Source organism: Parasteatoda tepidariorum, chromosome 1 (assembly GCF_982258835.1).
Source record: "Parasteatoda tepidariorum strain Cologne lab strain chromosome 1, Ptep-v5.0, whole genome shotgun sequence".
NCBI classification, from domain to species: Eukaryota; Metazoa; Arthropoda; class Arachnida; order Araneae; family Theridiidae; genus Parasteatoda; species Parasteatoda tepidariorum.
The window spans coordinates 10,796,705-10,819,480 of NC_141755.1; the positions used below are offsets into that span (position 1 = coordinate 10,796,705).

The 22,776-nt window shown below is 27.6% G+C and overlaps 1 protein-coding gene across 1 annotated transcript in view; it reads left to right on the forward strand.

Annotated features, from left to right (window-relative positions):
- LOC107455277 (teneurin-m) overlaps nucleotides 1-22,776 on the forward strand; it is a 467,942-nt gene that overhangs the window by 372,889 nt on the left and 72,277 nt on the right. The window contains exons 15-20 of the mRNA XM_016072782.4: nucleotides 30-179; nucleotides 2,221-2,431; nucleotides 7,811-7,837; nucleotides 9,577-9,696; nucleotides 14,784-15,069; nucleotides 19,369-19,636. Coding sequence (XP_015928268.2) covers nucleotides 30-179; nucleotides 2,221-2,431; nucleotides 7,811-7,837; nucleotides 9,577-9,696; nucleotides 14,784-15,069; nucleotides 19,369-19,636 — 1,062 coding nt within the window. The remainder of the gene's footprint in view (nucleotides 1-29; nucleotides 180-2,220; nucleotides 2,432-7,810; nucleotides 7,838-9,576; nucleotides 9,697-14,783; nucleotides 15,070-19,368; nucleotides 19,637-22,776) is intronic.

Consider the following 22,776-nt stretch of genomic DNA (forward strand, 5'->3'; position numbering starts at 1 on the left):
CAATCTCAAGAAACTCTTTTCTTTTTCAGAGGGATGTCCTAAAAATTGCAACAACCACGGTGAATGCATTATAGGAGAAGATGAAGAATGGATGTGCTTCTGTGATCAACATTGGGATGGTCCCGACTGTTCTATAGCACTCGAAAAGAAATGTGATGACAATGTCGACAACGACAATGGTTTGTTCTGATATACTTTACATAGGTTGCTTTTGATATGATAAACCTGGTGGTTACAAAACAATGGCATAGTATTATACTTTCTAAAAAAACGATTAATTTGAAGCATAAGATATTTCCAGCATAAATATTTTATAAGTATCTGCATTTAGAGTCATTTCTTAACATTCATATTATCAAAAAAATTAATTTAATAATATAAATTAATTTTAATATAATTGGCAATTTTTTTTCCTGAAACTAATCTAAAAATTTTACATTGTGAATAAATAAATGACTTTTATACGACAAAAATTCTTTTAAAACACAAAATAAATATTTGTTAATACATTAAATGCATATAATTATTAACATAAGAAATAGTCAAGTGATTATTTAAATTAATAACACGTCCATATAATAAATTGTGCATAATTCAATGTATTAGTCATTCATGTTAAATATATTGCAGAATATTAAACTAAAATGGTAGATTTGAAAAGCTTACATATTGTTATAATAACATACACCTGTTTAGATTATTTTATATACGAACCGTTATTTAATTTTTATAAGTATTTGCATTTAGAGTCATGATTTGCATTTCGAGCATTTGCATTAGAGCATTTAGAGTCAACTCTAACCATTTCATCATATTGTACATGCATGCAAAATATCATATTCATAAAAGACTAACAAAATTTTACTGTTCAACCTTTTTCTTTTCATTATATCAAACTATATATATTTTTTACATATTTAACAAACTACGCATTATTGAAATAAATTTTAAAAAATAACTCTCATTTATGTCATAAATTTTAATTATTGTTTGTAAAAGTTCAGCATTGTAAAAATATCTAAGCCATTTTTAAAAATATTGTTTTTTTTTAAACGAAATGCTGAATATAACAGTGAATTGAGCTAAAATGTAGTATACTTTTTTAATAATAATCTATTTATGCGGAAAAGATTTTCTATAGTATAGAGATTAAATGAAGAATAATTAAAAAAATCAAAATTTCTAAATTTAATATTGCTACAAGTTCAATTTAAAAAAAATGTGAAAGAATATATTTTTTTTTGGTACGCTGACTTCAGACTTTTAATATAATATAATAACGTACTAACAATGCTTAAAAGATATTCGATGGTATGAAACAGAGGGAAGTAAAATAAAAAGAAATCTAAAAAACATTTCCGACATAGAGCACAGTTACGAAGAGATTGCATTTTTAAATAAAAATTGGGAAAAGACTTCATATTCGTAGCATCCTTTTAAATTAAATTTAATTATATTTTCTTAATACAGAAAAATTTATTGTAATTAGTGAATTATAGTGTTCATTGTAAAACGTAATTATAAATTATTTTGTTATCGTTCAAATACCTAGTCTTTATCACTTTTGAGGTAGAGTTGACATGAGACTTTTTTATTTTTTTTTCCCCTTATTCATTTATTATAGAATATATTTTCGTAAGTCTTACATTTCAGATTTTCTTCAAAAATGTGTTCATCTAAATACCACTTCATTCTGCTTTTGTATCTAAAACTATTTTTTTTTGTTTCATGGTATATAACGAAACCATAGAGATCCTCAAAACTTAGTCCTTGGGAGCAATTGCCCTTTCCAATTTATTTTTTTAATTGTTTTTTTTTTAGTTTCTAATTGTTTTTTAAAATGTTGAGGTAAATTATAGAGTCTAACTATAAACTCTCCTTGAAAAAATTAAAAGTATCAACTATTTGACCAGTATTCTATATTGCACTCTGAAGCACAAAATGTCTTGTGACATCCACCATGGATCATTTTTCAATATAGGTATTTATTTAAAAAAGTATGAAGAAAAAAAACTTATCTAGTTTACCAAACATTTCCTAAACAAAACTTTTTTTTTCAAAAATAAAATATTAAAATTATTTAACAACTAAACATGTTTCGCAATATTTTTAAACTTTAATGTTACATAATTTTGATATTAAAACGTTAAATTTTAATTAACCTAATTTTTTATGCGTAAATTCATGTAAAATTAATGCTACCTATTTTTTTTCTCGTAGATGGTCTGGTAGATTGTGCAGACAGTGAGTGCTGTCTGGTAGAGAAATGTAAAAATCACAGTCTTTGCAATAAAGCTGCTGACCCACTGGACATCTTACTAAGGAAGCAACCACCCGCCATCACAGCTTCGTTTTTCGAAAGAATGCAATTTTTGATTGAAGAAGAATCATTGAGAAGTGGTGCATCCAGGAAGATTGCTATCAATGGCAGGTACAGCGTTAAACAAGTTTGAAAATAGCTACCTTAGCCAAATCATACTGTATTTCAAAATTGCAACACTGAAATAAAGAGTTATTCATAATTTTTTCTCGGGTTTTAGAAGCCCAAAGTAAAATATTAAAACGAATATAGCAAAAATAAAGTTTTAAATAAATACAGAAACATTTCAAGTTTAGCTTAAGATAGCAACACTCATCCAACGGACGCATCACACTAGTCGAGACTTTACCGTTAAATGGGGTAAGCTTCTGTAGACGACTTACAATTTTAGCCAATGTCCGGGTAGTCAACGGGTAAATCACTGTATGACTTTCGCACGTGAACCTAATTCACACTTTTTCCACGTTATTTAGAAGAACTTTTTGAAAAGGTGACTGTTGTCAATATTGATTATAGTATCATTTTGAATAGAATCTGACAGAAACTGGATTATCGCTTTTATCTATGCCGTATTAGCTAGTGTCCATAAATAGAAACCTTGTAAACAAACTTGAAATGTTTCTGTATTATGAGAAATATTATTTTTCTTCTCCATTTTTTTTTCACTAGAGCCTTCTGAAACCAAATGGAGAATTATGGATAGCTTTGTATTATTATACAAAAACTGGAATGAGATTTTTAAATGATAAATGTAATCTATTCTATAAGTGTAAAATTTTATTGCAATATTTAAATGTAGCAGAAATGCTTATGAAGAAAATATTTGTATGTAAATGTTTTATCACAGAAAGGTCTCATTATTTTTTAAATTGAATTTATCATTAAATTTGATGCAAAAACTTCTACAAAAAATTTAAGTGTCTTTAAAGTTATCCAACTATTTTACACATTAAGAACAAAAAATTTTGGATGAAGATTTTGGCCAGCACCTGCAACATCAGCACCTTTCAAAAAGGTTTATTGCACATTCTAAATGAAGTGATATACTTCAGCCCTGTGTTGTTTAAAGAAGAGTGGTTTCCAAAAAAGTTAATGCTTAGAAAAAAATAATTATAGTCTTACAACTTTATAATATTTTTACTAAGTGCTCATATATATATATATATATATATATATATATATATATATATATATATATATATATATATATATATATATATATATATATATATATATATATATATATATATATATATATATATATATATATATATATATATATATGTATATATATATATATATATATATATATATATATATATATATATATATATATATATATATATATATATATATATATATATATATATATGTATATATATATATATGTATATATATATATATATATATATATATATATATATATATATATATATATATATATATATATATATATATATATATATATATATATATATATATATATATTATATATATATATATATATATATTATATATATATATATATATATATATGCCATATTTTTCCAAATCATTAAATATGGATTGGAAATGTGAGACATTTATATAAAACATTTGCTTTGGATAGTGGAAACGATTAAGGAAAAAGCGAAGGATCCATAATAAAAGCAGAAGATTGAAAATCAAATCCTCAAATACTTAAATTCAACTTTATTTAAATTCTTAATTAAAGTTCAAATAAATTTTATTGAAAAACTTTCAACATCAAAGCAATAAAAATATCCAAATATGTAAACATTATTTGAACCTTTTACATTATTTTTCAGCAATTATTTTTTCTGTTGATAATAATTTTATGTTTTTTTTTTATTTTATATACATCAATCTCTAATTACCCAAAAGTTTATCAAAATATCGTCGAAACGAATATAGTCGAATTGGAAAATAACATTTATCTATCGCTGAGTATTTTGACATTAAAATTGAATCCGTGTATACTTATTTTTGAGATAATGCGTCGTCTCAAAAGTGATGTGAAGGGAGAAATGTGAGAAAAAGATGTTCTATGGCTGCCGGTAGGATTCGCACAAAGGACCTCCAGGTTCTTAGTAAGATGCTCTAACACTCATAGTTGTAAAGTCCAGGGAAAATCGGAAAAATTTATATAGAACCGCCACAATGACACTTTCACCTTAACGTTTTAAAGATACAGAGAAAAAAGCAAAACAAATTAAAATTATCGATCTCCTGACTAAGCTATTGGGACATTATTTTCTAAATTGCAGCCCTTTGTGAAATTGAAAATGGAAGATAGTATGACGGGATGTGTCAATGTGACGGCACTATATAAAGCTTCCTGACTCTCCTTGGAGTGGGATGTACAACTTTGGTATTTTAAGCATTCTACTATATATACGATTCCGGAGGTTCTTAGTTCGAATCGTTCCGGCAATCTGTCTCATCTTTCTTACATATGTATTTCATCTATCTTACATTGATTTCTGAGAGACTATGCATTCTACTGACCAATGAGTATATGGTGTTTCAACTTATAGGTCACTATACTCAATAATCCTTACATGGGGTTTTCAAATTCCACATTATTTGTGCTAAAATTATATTGACAGAATTTTGCTCAATTTTGAAAAACTCATCTTTTTTAGAGTAACTTTAAGAAACCCTGCTACAGATTATTTTGGAATGCTTTATTTATTTATTTATTTTAATTATAATTATATTTCATATGGTAGTCCTCATGAAGTCGGGCAATATTTAATCTCATAAAACTTGTAAAAAGTCGGAAAAATTCGAAAAAGAAAAAAGATAATTTTGTTGTGTGTCATTTATGTTTTTTATCCAAGGAAATAAGAACACATAATGTTATTCAGTCAGTTGGAAAGGAGCAATAATCAATGAAACAAATTGTAACGGAAACGTTTTTGATGAATCGTTCTAAGGGGGCAATTACAGAACAATCCTTCAAACGAATGATGCTCAGGCGGGAAGGGGGATGCTGCATACAATCTTGGATTGAATGTTTCCGTTTATTTAAGTTTTACTTATTTTCTTCTATTGCATTTACTTCTGCATCATTAACAACCTACTCAAAAAATGGAGAAAGTAAATCATTTCTGAATTTTTACTCAAAGTTAATACAAAATACTTTTAAAATATTGTTTGATTTAAAATCGGTCCAAAGTTAATTTGCTATTTCTGAAAAAAAAACTTGCATTGTTATCTAGAACGACAAACAAGCACAAAATGTACAAATCATAAAGATTCAAGCACAAAAATGATATATTTTTTTTAGTTCAGTTAGATAATAACTTAATTAGCCTCCCGGTTTGAATGCTTATCTGTGTTTTATTGTTCGTCATATACATTTGAAAAGTTTCCTTGCCATAAAATACTTCGAATATCTTATTTTCCATTAGACCATAAGACCAATAGTAACCGACCTACCCCCGAAGGAGTTTGCGGATAAGGGTTTCACCCGTTTGCACGTGACTAAACACTACCAAACTACAGAAAAGTAAAAGTACTAAATAAAAAAGATTAAAAGTTGATGAAAAAAAAGATGAGTTATTAGCGTGTAATTTTATGTGTAAAAGTTGATAAAAAAAAAGATGAGTTATTAGCGTGTAATTTTCCATTAGACCATAAGGAATTCAGTCTAATGATATTCTGAGTTTTTCTTAATTAATTATATTTTTGTAACTCCTTACAGCTACTTGAATATATAGACTGCGTACTTCAAAAGATTACTATTAATTTTATAAAAGTTACCTCTCTAAGAAGTAGATTACAGACTAATTAATATAAAATGTCATCACTTTTTAAAAACCATGAAAAATTTAAAATTGGTAGTAAAGATAAAGTGAATGAAAAGGAACCTATACGGTCTTCTGTTGGGTGGTCTTTACTTATTATTTGCTGTTAAATTTGACTGTTATTGTGAAAACTGAAAACTGTGATTTGACTGTTATTGTGTTTAACTGTAGCACTTGCCTAACAGTCAATATAGCGAAGAAGAATGCACCGAGATGGCACGCGACTAAGAAAAAAGTTTCGATGATGTTAGAGTGTTCGTGTTTCATCTAAAATTTCGCAATCTCGTGACAAATCGATTGCCAAAACTAACGATGTACAGCTCAATGTTTGCAGATGTGTCAAAAGCTAGAATTTTATATATGGGAAACCTTTTGACTATTTTTTTGAACAATAAAACAATTTAATATGCTATAATTTACCTATGCTTAACATGAATCTTTACCCGCTTATTCCAAAAGATGTTAGAGCATTAAATTTATTTTAAAAAACTTTCCAACAATGTTTGAATTAATTTTTTACTTAAAACAACATATTAAAAGATAATTACCTGATATTCATATTGGCTTTTAAATGCGCAGAAGATTACTAAACCAAAATTTTTTAATACTGCAAAAAAAACTTTCATTTTGCTTGACTCGAATTTTATATTCCTTCTGCGTGAATCAACGGATAAAAGTTTTTTATTCCGATCTTCCAAAACATAAAAGTAGTTTAAGCTTAAAGATTGCAGAAAAATACAATTTAAACTAATTATCTACAATAACAATAAAATGCTATCATTTTACTTAAATACATATTCTTAATATTTGCGTACTTATGGGCTATTTTATAGGTTTTGCTAATAATTATAAATTTTTATATAGACAATATAAATAAATTAATTACAACACATTTCATATGCATATCTTTCCAAATATTTCGTTCATTAAAAATTTTATCTATTAGGATACATTAAAATATAACTACAAATGATAATGTAGTAATAATCACTATTCAAATTAGCATTTAAATTCAATGAAGAGGACAGAATCAAAATGTCTTAATACTAAAAAAGGCTCGTGTTTTGTTTGACTCTAATTTTATATTCTTTGTGCGCAAATCAATGGACTAAAGCTTTTTCTAATTACAATCTTCCAAAAAACAAAACTAGCTCAGCTTACAAATTGCAAGAAAGGAAATTTATCGTAATTATCTACAAATATTAAAATGCTGTCACTTAACTTAAATAAATGTTCTTCATATTTGCGCACTTTCCTCCACATTATGGGCTATCTTCCAGGTTTTTGCTCATATTTACAAATTTCATATAGACTATTTGAATAAATAAATTACAGCACATTTTTTATGCATATTTTTTCAAAGAAATTGTGCATTAAAAATTTTATTAGTTAGGATACATTAATACGTAACTACAAACATAATGTAGTTTTTTCAACAAACTACTTCTTATATTGAATTCCAGAAAGCAATTAGTATATTATATTTCCCTAAAGTAAGACTTAATTTTTTTTTCATATTTTCTTAGCTTCACATAACCAAAATTCATATTAGTTCATAAGCTCTTCTGCAAGTACTCTGCATCGCAGACATAGATATGCACTACATATTTTATTCAGCAATTTAATCAAGAGTGTCGGCTGTATAAATTGATTTTCCCTTTTTTTTCATTTCTTGCAGCATGTTTTGGAATCTCTACAAAAAAAGGTAAGCATGCCCTTCTGTTCCTCATATAAAACGCATATAAAAATTCTTCCGCAGCTGCTTACTTATTTATTCATTTCTGAATTCGAAAAATCCTGGCATTTTAAAAATCCGCCATCTTGTATATTCTGTGAGACGCCTCAAAAAACTCATCAATATTTTATGCTTGTCGTTAATGCACAAGAAAAATAAAAATAAAAAAAATGTTTTGTGAGAGGGGGGAGGAAAAGAATTTATCTTATTTCAGAAATGTTCTATTTTGAAAAATGTTTTTTTCGGCTGTAAAGATCTTACTTTCTAGTTCTGATGGATTTTAAATCTAGTACTTAAAATGTAAATCCTTTAGTTAGTGTTTTCATTTCGTTTCATTCAACTGTAACACCCGAAACAGGTGTTTTCCATCAAGTTTGGAAAGAGAGTAATGAGTTTTAAACGCCCAAGATTTAATATATTTTTGTTCCACAACTATTTATACCATTCGTTCAGATTTGTTGTTTTCTAGTAACTACATAACGTTTTTACAACAATATTTTAAGGTTAGTTAGATCTACTGAGACATGGTTTATTTTAAAAGAGATCGTAAAACAAGATAAGCATTACCCTTGTTATGAATGATTTTTTTAAAGCGGGTAGAAAAAATATGCTCTCTCATACAGTCTGAAATTTCTATTAACTACATAAATTTTTTGAATTTGAAGTTTAAAGAAGATGATATCTTCAACAGAAATATATAGCTGAGCAAAAGATGGAAAAAAAGATAGAGAATTTGTTTCTTTTTTCTTTTAAAATTATGTTATATTATTAAATGAAATGAGTAGAAAATGGTGCATTTTCTCGTTGAATATATATTTTTAAGTTAAAAAACTTAACATTTTTTGAGGCAATTAAGATTTATTATAGCATTATCCGCAAAACATTTGGCTAAAATATTTATTAATGACCCTACCATGTGTCACCACTTTTTTTCAAAATGTACAAGCGTATTCAAACAATCTCTCGTAGATAGTCATGCATATAAAATTTATGAAATGGATAGTTATTAAAAATATAGAAAATGGTTTGTAAAACAGAAAAAGTAAATAGTAGTTTCGTGAATTAAAAAAAGCTTAATTTTTTTGCACCTTGAGTTCGTATGGTATTAATAATATTAAACGAAAATTCTTAAGGTGTTATATTTTGTTTTAAATTATAATAATTTACCATCTTCTATACCGTTGTCATTACTAAATGACAATGTTATAGAAATAGCGTCAATGATATAGAATAGTGTCTTTTATAAATAGCTTCCATATATAACTCGCAGTTTTGTTACTCTCGATTTTCGCTCCATTAAACACCTGATAATCTTCAAGAATGCAGCAGTATTCGAGTAAATCATTTTTAAAATAAATAAAACAAGCAAAGTGTTTTCTCTTTTTTTTGACGTTTTAACCAAATAGCTTTTTACGCATTTTAAAGGCATAAAAGGTTTCAAAATGCTTTCATTTAATTTTCTCTGTATCCACATCAATAATATTGTGTTCTTTCTCTTTTGACATATTAACAAGCAAGTAAGTTCTTTGCATAAAAAATAAAGTTAAAAAAAAAACATTTAAAGACCATAAAATGTTTTCAAAAGCATATATGTATGATCTCATTTTGCATCGAATTTAATTTCCGCTCATAATTATGAATACTAATTTCAATTGACATTAATTTTATTTCTTTGACGCTCAAATTTATTTTCTCTCATCTAATTTTAGTCGAACCAGTGTCATAAGGGGACAGGTAGTAAGCCAATCAGGAAGTGGAGTCGTCGGAGTTCGAGTGGGCATCGATCCTTCTTCTAAGACGGGATCAACTCTAACTCAAGAAACTGGATGGTAGGATTTAATTCAATATATCTCATAATTTTAAACATCGTGAAAAGATTACATTAGGCTTTAACTATTACCGCTTTATGGATGAAAGTGGCCCGAATTTCATTATGATACAATGCATCACTTTCGCATAAAAAGAGAAAATGTGATCGATCTACAAATTTTTGCCCATTCAATCCGTATTTAATTTTTCTAAATGCATCGTTCTTTGGTACTTTTTCACTCATTGGTTGCCTTTGAAACTATTACACGTTTTATAGATAAATCTGGCTCAAGTTTTATTATAATACAATGCTCTTGAAAAATAAAATAAGTAAATAAAAAAATTATTACCTATCTACATATTTTTATACATTCAGTTTGCATAAATGTTTATAAACTCATTATTCCTTTCGTATTACGAATTGGATACCTTTAAACTATTGCACGTTATATAATTAAAAGTAGATCCAGTTTTGTTGTGATACAATGCATCAGTTTCTCATAAAAGAGATATAATGTAATCTATAAGCAAATTTTTGAACATTCAATTTCTATTATATGTTTATGAATGCGTTACTTCGTTTGTACTCTTTTACTCATTGGATACCTACTAAAAAATTAATAAACTATTACACTTTACAGATAAAAGTCACTCAAGTTTTATTACGATACAGTGTATCTGTTTTGCATAAATAAAATATTACTTATCTACATACTTTTGTGCATTCAATTTATATTAAATGCTTATAAAAGTATTACTTCTTTTCCACTCTTTTACACATTAGGTACATTTAAAATCTTAAAAATTAAATTTCGTTTTAAATATTTTATTATATGCGTTGATGCTACGAAATTATTCTTTTGTGTCTCAAATAACTTCTTAAAAAAACTTATTCAACTTTACGGAGCAAATTTACAGCAATCTGAATAAGGAGTTAAATTTAAAATCATTCCTTTCAAGATAAACCGTAGCATCGTGTTTTCAAGTTTAAGAATTACAACCTGGCAATGCATTAACTGTGCTCAAAAATAGATACAAAATACCCTAAATGCCAAGTCTCATAAAAAAATATTGAAATTTCGATGTTATGTTAAATGATACTTAATCTAATGAACATAATTAAAAGCACCCGATTTTCCATAATTGAATTTTTTATAAAGTCACTTTTAAAATTTTAAATCCCAAATAAGATCTAGAAAAAATTTAACAGGATATCAGCAGAAAACTTAACAGGAAGCGATTGTAAAATTTGTGATTAGTGATGCATATTTTTTAAAGAGGGCCATGTTTTATAAAATTTATTGAACATTTGAAATTTATTAAGTGCTTATTTTTAAAATAATTTCTTAACAGTTTAAATTTTTATTTCTGAATATTTTTCAACATAAAATTATTTCTAAGACACGTCTTTAGCAGACGCACATCTTTAACTCTTTATTTTATTATTATATATTTATCTTTTAATTTTTTTATTATTTATCTATAGAAAACATAGGATATCTCATATATGTATTATGAATAAACCAAATATTAGGTTTCAAGTACATAAAAAAAGTATTTCCAAGTCCAATGCCCTTTTTAATAGAAAAATATGTATTGATATAGTTTATTTAAGGTAGATGCTGTCTTTTAAAGTACGTAACCAAAATTTTATTTTGTATTGGAAATATGTTTGCATAAACACTATACTAATTTTCTAAGAGTGTAAAAAAAGAATTTATTGGATGAAATTCAACACTGAGAAAAAAATTATGATTCAAACTACCGGATATTTTACCTAAGAGCTTTGGTATTGATTTGGTAAAAATTAACAATAAAATATGGTTTTATAATACGTGATAAAATTTGATAGATGAGGTAAAATTTGGTAATTGTATCATGATACGTTAGAGCATGGCATGAAAACAATTTCTACGGTTAAAGTTATTTTTCAGTTTCGTATTTTTTACTAAATGGGAAGTAAAAAGTAAACCGTTACCATATGAGAGAAAAAATTACCAAATGAACTGATTAAATACTATGCATTTTGATTTTATTAACGATAACTAATAGTTTTCGTACTAGAAGTGTCAGTATTTAAACATTGGCATTTTCATAAATAGTGCACACTATAAACACGAACATGAATTTTTTTGTAACCTTGAGTTCAAAAATGTTAACCAAATGAAAAAACAAATTCTAGCATAATAATTGAATTTTTTATACTACGATAAATATAATGTCACTTAAAATCTTCAGCCGTGCCAGTCAACTTTAAACTCAAGAGACTCACAAAGCAGTCCGAAGCTCTCTTCTCATTGGTTGGAATAAAAATTTGAAGCGTAGAATGTGCGAGACGGGAAAACGTTTTGACGAGCGATGCCATACAGTCTGACACAAACTTATGGCCGCAAACGATAATATATATTTATGAATTTTATTTTGTCGCTGTCAATCTTAGTTCGATTTTTATGTAACTTATTCTCACTGATGTCGCAAGTTTTTTTAAGTAGCATAAAATATCTTTAGAAAAGTTATTCTTGGAAGTGCATCTTAAACTTGTTTGATAAAATTTCCAAAAAAGCTAAAGCGACATTGTAGATACAAGAAGCTTTCCTTAATTTATGTGATTGTTCTTTTCAAGTAAATACATATTCAAATAACATATTATATAAATAATATATATCTTTAAAATAATAGTGAAAAAAATGAAGACAAATATTTGAGCAATTTATATTTAAACTCGGAGAAAAAAGCTATCGAAGTCTGATGGACACTATTTAGAAAGACATAATTAAAAATGACAAAATATGTTTGATTATCGAAGGAAATAGAAAAATAGAGACTACGTACTGTTATCAAAACATTTTATGTAACGATTATACTGGCTTGCAATTTTTATTCCTATTTTTTCAATAATAATTCATTAGATTTTTATAACTTTTTTTCTTTTTCTTCGCTAAATGTAATTGTCAATCAGTTATGTTAATCCAACTTTGTCTTAATTTTTGTCAATAAATCTTAAAAAAAATCATTAAGAGTGAGGACATTCCTTTTCTTTATTAATTTTTTCTTTATTAATTTTTTCTTTATTGTTTTTCTTTTTCTTTTTTAATTTTTTTTCTTTATCATTTTTTTTCTCTATTAATTTTTTTCCTTGAAAAATAGTTCATAAAGTTATGACATATACATTTTAATTATATATTAAAGCAAGTTTAGATGTTAGTTACATGATGGACATTACGTTCAAAATATTAATCTAGAATGAAAATTTCAAGTTAATTTTCATTACATTTTCTTATAAATATAAATGAAACTTAAGAAAAACATTAACAGGTACAAAATCCTTCCTTATAATTTTAATTCATAAATTAATATATAATTCTCTGAAAACTTGTCAAGAATCGAAAATAATAGTTCAAATTAATTCATTCAAGTTTGAACTAATATAATGCAAGATCGAAATTGATAATGCTGTTTCCATTAAAGTAAATACTGATTAATATTTTCATCCATAATTAAAAATGAATATTTCCTCAACAACATGTTTATTAATTATTAACATTACATGAAGCTAAACAAACAAGCTTTTGTAACATTTGATAAAATTATTTAGTTTTCATTAATTTAGCTTTGTTAATTTCTATATAACTCGATAGGGGCATCTGATATTTGCAATAGATGTTATTAAATAGTAGCGTATTCCTCAGAAATTCATTAAATGGAAATTTGCATACATATCAATAAACCAGGCCTAGGTCAGCAAACACTATCGAGACATTCAATCATAATTAACTATTAATTGAAATCAATGTTTCTGTACTGCTAGTTACATGTCTAGTTGATTCTATTTCAACGTTATTAATCAACAATAGTTAATAATAGAGCAAATTAAGTGAAACTTAAAAGAAATAATATTTAATGATTAAAATTTCGAACTGCTTGTTTCTGTGGAGAAAGTCAGTTTCATGTCACTTTCGTTTTTTAAGACAAAAAAGTTATATTCAAAATTAACAAATTAACAAGAAATAATTTAAACACCTGCATTATTATAACTTCAATCCCTATTAGACTATCACAACTAAACATAAAAGCATCACTGCCTGCAACATTTTTAGAATTTTTAAAGTAACCATTTTGATCTTAACGAATAGCTATAAAAATGTTTCCACTTGTGGGTCGCAACTCATATATAGTTTTATGTGTAAAAGCTGAAAATCTTTGTCTCAAAATTCATTTAACCATTGAGTTAAAGTCTGGTGAGTAAAGTGGTCATTGTTATGCAATTAGAAAGTCAAGAAATTATGCTTTGTACAATTATTGAAGGCTTTGTATGATGTAGCAAAATCATATGTTAGAAGACCAAATTTTCAATTTTCATTCGGAAAAAAAATTCTGGAAACATTATCGTAATGTATGTAATGATTTTTCTAGTAAAACAATCAGAATTCAGGTAATAACAACCAAAATATATGATATTTAAACCATTTCTTTGGTAATTTTTCCTTTAATATAGTAACGTTTTAATGGAAATTCTGGTTTTCAAAATTATAGTCCTTATTACCACACATTTATAAAGAAATACAATACTAAAAAGAACATTTTACCGAATAAATGGCTTTAATGCCAAGCTCCAAGGTATCGTGATAAAATTAGCGAATTTTGCTCCATTTGCCAAAATTTATCACTTATTATAAAATCATATTTTACTGTTAAATTTACCGAAATCATTACCAAAGCTTTTCGGCAAAAATTTCCGAGCTTTTTGGTGTTCCGATATATTCAGAATACCAGAATTTTACCATATTCTGGTAGTTATTTTCATACTTTTTTCCCCAATGCGAGGCGTTATTGTGACCAAACAAAAATCATATCTTTAAAAATATTTTATGAGATGCTTTACTTTTTATTGCTCTGTATTAAATTTTAATCTGATGTAAGTTAGAAAGAAATTGCAGTTTTTTTGAAAAATTAAAGAATATTTTAACGCTGTGACATAGTTTACAGAAAAAAAGACATTGGATAATCTAACCACCGGACAGTTTAGTCACCAGAATTTAAAATTGAAGGACTGATATTAAATGCTAAATATATTGCTGTAATTCTTAAAACTATTTTACTGCTTTAGGTTTGATTTATTGGTTAATGGAGGAGGAGCTGTCAAGCTCCATTTTCAGAGAGAGCCATTTATGCCGCAGTCCATCACCGTCAGAGTTCCGTGGAACGAGATAGTAGTTATGGAAAAAATAACTTTGTATCTCGACGAGCGTAAAAAATCCCGAGAAGATGATTCAAGGACTGTCACTTGTCCAGATCACGATTACGATACAATGAAGCCAGTTGTTTTGGCAACATGGAAACATGGCTTTCAAGGAGGCTGTCCCGAAAGAAGTTCTGTTCTAGCTGAATCACAGGTATTAACATATAAAATTTACTCTTGTTATTCTATAATGGCCGCTTTTAATTAATGTTTTTCGAATTTTTTGAGGTAAAACGCTCGCATGAATGGTTCAAAATTAAAATTTAAGTAAGAGGAAAAGAAAAGCAATGTCATATTTCTCACTAAAATAGTTCATCCTCAAAAGAAGCCAGATCAGTGAATTTTTAAGTGTGGAATAGCTCGAAGTGGCGTGTTTAATAGAAATAAGCATTGTTAGAAATATTTATTTAAAAAAAGAATGTAGCTTAAAAGACGAGTTATAACTTAACATGGATATAACTTAAAATGGGTGGTTCAAAACTTTGACACATTTTAAAAATCGGATTTAAGAAAATGCCTTTAGCGCTTTTGGACAGGCATGGATATAATTTAAAACGCATGGTTGAAAAACTTGAAACATCTTGAAAATCGGTTTTAAGAAAATGCCCTTTGCTTGATGAGCGCTTTTTAAAAAATATGGATATCAATTTATAAAAATTTAAAATTGTATCAAACTCATTTTTTCAATGTTAAAAAAATATGCCTACACAAGTAAAGTTTTTTTTTATGTGTGTATTATATTTTTCTATTAATTTTAGGGTAATTTTTACCTGTGGGCTTTATTTTTTGTGTTTTATCGTGCTTAACTTGCCCAAGAGTACTGTATTTTACTTCTCAGTATCCAAATAATAAATGATTTATGACATGCAATGATTAAAAAACAAATTTAGCTCCATAATTTATTTATTTTTATGATACCTTTCTACTCTTATGTACAACATAACTGCCACTACACTGAAAATTTCCGGATTAAATTTCGGCACAAATTCCGCACTTAGGGTGTTGATACGTTTTACCTTTAAATCCATTTTTCCGGAACATGTTACGGAATAAAAAGCCTGATATACCGCAATTTTTATAGTAATAACTGTAAAATCATTAATTACTGTAAACTGTACAATGAATTACTGTAAAATCACTCTAAATAAATTAATATTAGTGTAAAAACTAAGGTTAATTTTCCTGTAAAAATGGATTTTATGGATGATGCACCCAATATGTCAATATTTTATACAGTAATTTGAACAGAAATTTTTTACACTGCATAGCATTTGGCTTGCAATTAAATTTCTTACAGTTTCGAATTTTATAAAAGATTTATAATATGCATCAAAAGGGGGGGGGGATTTAGTCCTACAATTCATTCATTACTATGAAAATTTCAACTTGTATGTACCGCCTAATTACTTTTATATTACGGTCTTCATAATTAAATTTCTCAATTTCCATCTTCAAAACACTAATTGAATTTAAAATGTAACTTTATACAGAATTTCCCTTCAGAAAAATTTTCAACTCTCTTAAACCGCTAGATAATTTTTATTCCCAAAACAAAAATGCATTCTAAATCAAAGCAATTTATCAGCAACCGTAAACTTTTTTTTAAAGAAATACGAGTGTTTTTTAAGAGATGAAGAGCGACAAAAGTTGAAAAGAGGAAGGTGATCAACAGTGTATTTCTTTACATTCCCCGTGATCTCGAATGCAATGCTGATACACAGGGGCCGACGTGACCTACTTTTATAAAATCTTAGAAAAGTGGTCTATAAAACAGGGATTCCATCAAATCCTATCCGGATAGGAAGGGGTCTTCCTGGAGTGTCCATAAATTCGGATCGATGGGAAGATTTGATTTGCTGCCTCCAGAGATTCACAATTGGTTTCCTTGTGAGACAAAAATAAAGTGGTCAGCAATAAGGGGAAGGGAGAATTTCTTAAAAAATACGAGCCAAGGAGAAAATTTTTGTAAAACAATATTTCCTAAAGTAAATTTGGAAAAGTTGTTTTCTTTAAATTCTTGAAAGTCGAAAGTAAGCAGTACTACTTAAAAACTTTTAAAAGCTCTCTCTCTCTTAAAACCCGAGTGCAAACTTTAGAGCCTTGAGTAGTTTGAACTATTTATTAGTTTTAAGTTAAAAAATTCTTTTTTTATTTTGCAGTCTCAGCATATTATCAATAATATATTACACTGTGTTTAAAATATATACTTGAAAAGTACAGAATATACATTGTTTCAAAACAGTTGTATTTGAAAATTGAGCATAAATATATTTTTCTAAATAATTTATGGCATAAAGTGTACTTTTCGTTACTTAAATTTTAAATTTATTTTTTACATGTTTTTTGAATTTATTTTGTTGAGGAAAGCCAAAGAGAACTTTTTCACCCATTTTATTGTTAAAACTTCATTTTATAGATTTTCATTTGAATGAATGTGTATTTCTTTAATATATTTTCTGAAATGAAGCTTTTTAAATTTAAATTTTTTCTTCGAGATCTGTTCGAATATTTTTTATTTCATTCAGCCGTATCATTTAAGGTCATGCGAGATTCTATGTTAATTAGAATCTCCGTGGTTCAAATCATAACATACTAGTAGACATATTCTAGATCATAAGAGAACGTCATCAAGTGTAAGACAGTGACCAAGCTAGACCTAAAATAACCGTGATCATGATAAGATAACCTCAGGCTATACACTACTAGCCTGATGACTCCACGTGTTAAAACTCCATAAATAACTTATCAACAGTCAGTTTCACTTCTGTCATCAGAGTAAATTAGGTCGGACTATAAATGCCCTCAAAAAACATGGTTTCAATAATTTAAAGTTACCCGAATAAAACCTTGGCTATAAACCAATAAGGCTACCTGTTATCTTATACTGCCATAATTTTGAGTATTTTTCAGAAAGACTCATATTGCCTTGCATTGTTATTTGCAGTATCTGTCGATAAAATAAATCACACAACATTTTTGCGCGTAGATAGCATACACCTGCTATAGTAGAATTTTTTCTTAAAGTTAGTTTTCACACTGCATAACAATAACACACTTGATAAAAAAATCGAAACTATAAAAGTCGCCTGTAAAAAGAGTGAACACTTGTAATGGCTTCAGAAATACAGGGTTAAAAAGCACAGGTAAAAGGACGAACCCCCGATATAGTATAATGGTTTAACGAATTCACATAAGGGTATTTAAACTAAATTTAAATTCACGTTAAGAAGAAGTTGTACAGCATTTTAATGGCAAATCGTAACAGCACTATTTCTGTACTCATGCTATACAGCTCAAATGTGACGAGTCGCAACTCTTCGATTACCTCTTATCATGACATAATCAAGAATTATGAGTTCGTGAAAGGTCGTGCTGTTTGCCCTAACAAAGACTTGGCAGATCCAATATTCTAGGCTCTTCACGAAGATCTTCTCAGCATTTGTTTTGTAAACGTTTTTCCTAGACAACGTTCTCCTTCAAAAGAAAATACTCGACAATAAAAGTCCGCTTACGCTTACTTTCTGCCGTTAAAAATCGGAATAATCTCTGTTCTTTTATGAACAAATGGATCTTATTAGACCGACTTCACATTCCCTTTTAATGCCCTTTTTCGAAATGGTCTAATCAGTAATGCGCAATCTGCTTCTGTGTTTCTGACACAGTGACATACCCTCCAACTGCTACGGAATTTCCGTAGTTTCAGAAATCTTCTTTTCAGACGGTAGCGAAATTAATGTCTTAATATTTAAAAAAAAATTAATTTTAGCGTAACTTGTCCACTATTACTTATAAAAGTGCAGGCCATATGGCTAGATTCTTAAGTTCTGATAAAAGTTTTATGAGAGATCCATTTGCTTTAAAAATTTCTACTTTGGTTCGCTACCACTAGAAAGAATTATTTTCAAAATCCTCATAAGTTGGAGGGTATGAAGTGACCACTTGTAAATTGGTCAACCATTTTTTGGACAACTAGAAATATTTCTGAAGCATATCATCCATTTTTAGCTGGCTGGATTCTTTCTTGAATCTTATTTTTTTCCACGGACATCATGCATATAAACGATATAAATTATTCTAAAAGCTCTTTGTAAGGTGGAACCCTCTACAAAAATAAATTTTCTGTTTTAACATCTTCAGTAATAAAAGAGTCGTTTAAGCCCGTAAATATGAACTTTTAATACAATAAATGCAACATACGATATCGTGACACTTGTTCAGAACTGCTACTCTAATTTGAAACATCAAAATTTCATCTTTTGTAAATGAAAATTAATATCACTCTTGGCTAATTTCGTTTGTAGCTCATGACTGCAAATAGCTTAGTTGTCTTGTAAAAAAATTTGTAAAAAATTTATAATAAATCAAAGTAAATTTTTATTGTTTGAAAAACCACGAAAGTTTGGTCCATAAATAGTCATTCCTCTGTTTGTTAATAATTCAATTTATTTTAAAGGTCATTCAAGAAAGTTTGCCAATACCTGGAACAGATTTACACCTTGTTTACCATAGTAGTAGGGCTGGTGGATACCTATCTACAATACAGCTACAGCTCACACCTGATGTTATCCCTAAAGACCTCATTCTAATCCATCTAAGGATCTCTATTGAAGGCATTCTTTTTGAAAAGCAATTTGAAGCTGATCCCGCCATAAAATATACTTATGCTTGGAACAGAAGAAATGTGTACAGACAAAAAGTGTATGGGGTTGCAACAGCAACAGGTACATATCAACAGTTCTTAGCTTTATTTTTGTCTATTATTTATTGTGCTAGCGTGTAAAATAGTTGATGTAAATAGCTCATAATCAGCTTATTACATTATTTATTCTCACAATGTAAACATATGCAAACTACGTGGTACAAATAAGTCTTTGACTTACTGTCTGGTATATACAAGATGAACACTTAATGAGGCTGCAATCAATGAAACAGGGGCTTATCTCGTGATGGCAAGTTAGTAGTTTAATTTAGGTTTTTAATTCTTAAAGAAAGTTCAATTTTGCTTTCATGAAAAATCAACAAACTTATCCGGGATTCAACTGAAACCAGTCTCACCAAAGGCAATTTCAGCACTGTAAAAAGATATTATGGATTTATTTCGTAGCCCATCAATAAAAAAATATATGATTTTATCTTGTAGTAATGTGAACTTTACGCATGTTTAAACATTCTCGAAAGTAATGTTCTAAGAAATGCTAAATTGTTCCACGGATGCAGATACTTGTCAAAGTATTAGTTATCATCATTTGGATTTTTAAATAATTAAACTATATAATAAAATTTTATTTATTTTCTTATCATTTTATTAAAATTTCTCTATTATATGACTAATTTAGCATTTAATAGTCTTATTTTAGTTGTACGTTATTTCCATTGCTTTATTTCGTGCAAAGAAGAATATTACAACATTATTACTATTATTAATATTTTTTTTAATGGCGGGCACTTGGAGTTTGTCCCATTGGCCACAGAAATGACAAAACTGCTACACTCTTCTCGTTACCCAGTGGGCACCTTTGGCGAAGCCACGGCGGTGGAGCAACGTCGCCCACGCCACACAACCACAAACCCGCTTATAGGGCGGGTCACATTCACACAAAGAGAAAAGGACATAGAACATAGAGAGAGAAAGAAACATCCATGCCCTGAGCAGGATTCGAACCCGCGGCCAATGGCTCCGCAGTCAGACACACTAACCACCCAGCTACCTGGTCGGCACTATTATTAATATATAATTAATAATTTTGTCAGCATTGAGCGAATATTGAACGTTTCAAAAATTAGGAATATGATGCCGAAATTTAAAATTACGCAATAAATATAAGAACTTTAGGATAGAGAAATCAAAAAAGCCTTCTCAGCTTATATCATGTAGAATAAAGTCATCTGTAATCTTATTTTCTTGTTATTTCTAAAAAAAATTCTTAAAAAGAAGCCTTTATGATTCCAATGCAATAAAATAGAATCATTTATGGTATATAATGTTCGCTGATGGAAATATTTACTATTCAGTATCGGCTCCAGAAGCACTCATGGAATGCAATAGTTACTCTAGTGACATTTTCGTCAAATAACATTATACGAGCTTTTCCTCATTATCATTTTATATCCTAGTTTTACCCTAAATCCTCTTTACTTCTATCGATCCTCATTCAAGAAAAGATTGGTGCCATAAGTATGCTATGAATTATATGACTATACTTTTTATTTGTGCGTCGTTTACTGAGAGAAAATAATTCTTATTTTTCGTTGTGATTAATAGTTCAATCCTTACAAACAACAATTCTTCTTTGATTTATACAGTATTTATTTGCTAAAATGTGATCATAATTTTGTTGAAAAAAAGTAAATATATTATTTAAATAGTAAGAACATTGTTTAAAAAGTGAACTTTTAACAATAGTCAGTTTAACACTGAATATTGCTTAAAAAGTGAACTCCTAGTAATACTCAGTTTTCAACACGTTATTGTTTTAAAAGTAAATTTTGACTATATTCAGTTATCAACTATATTTTGCTTAAAAATTCAACTCTTCACGATAGTACGCTTTAAGCTAAATATTATTTTAAAAATGAACATAAACAATAATATGTTTTCAACTAAATATTGCTGAAAAAGTAAATTTTTATCAATATTCAGTTTTCAACTAAATGTTGTTTAAAAAGTGAACTTTTGACAATTATCAGATTTTTATTCACTTTTGTTATTAAAAATAAAGGAATTTTTCAGTTTTGAAAAATTATCAATATCCTAATCCCTACAACAATCTTACTTTAAAAATTATTTTTTCAGTGACTATTTATCAGTAAATATGTATCTTAAACATATCGTTTTTGAATAATAATATCATGCAACACTTTATTTCTTACAAAAATATAAGAATAAAACATAATTTTGCAAAAGCAATTTATTTATTCATCAAAATGTTTGAGGTGCTCAAAGAATTTAATTCTAATATTAATTTGTAAATTAATTTGTAATATAATTTGTAAATTTTTGTCCATTGAATAAATTTAAGACTTAGACCATTATAACAATATAAATTTTTACCGAAAACTGCTAAGCTGTATGAAAATAATTTAAAAGCCATTCTTGAACCATATTAGAATTAATGATACAATTAATAGCCTTATTATTTACGTAGAAATAATCTTAAAACAGGTATAAGCACAAATTAAAAATAACTTTTAATTAAATTTTTACTAATAGCAACATGGACATTGTTTTAAAATTGTTCTTAGCCCATATTAGAAATAATATCTTAATCAGTTGTTACTAATGTCTTCATAGAAATAATTTTATAATAGTTCTTAGCCCATCTTAAAAATGTAAAATTTAACCAAAACAAACAATTCTGTATCGATATGATTTTAAAACTATTATTGAACCATGTAAAAAATAATAACTTAATCAAAGAGATGTAAAAAATTCTGGATCAAATTACGTTGTAAAGGTGCTTTGGGTGCATCATCCGTCAAACTCAATTTTACCGTGAAATATCAGACTCTAATTTTTACAAATATTTATATAATTAGAGTGATTCAGTGATTTTACTGTAAAAACTATCAATTTTTCAGTACTTTACTGTAAAAATTATCATCACTGTAAAAATTCAGTAAATTCACTGTAAAAATCTTTACTGTAAAAATTATCATCATTTACTGTCAAAATTATCGTATCATGGTACAAATTTATTTTACGGTAAGAAGTACCGGCTTTCCTGTGAGCCGGTACTTAATAGCGTAATTTTATCCAGAATTTGTCTAAGTATAAAATGTAAGTATAAACAAGATATGCGTAAGAAGTACGTGTGTACGAAAAATTAATATTAAAACAGGTTTTAGGGAATGCCATAATAAT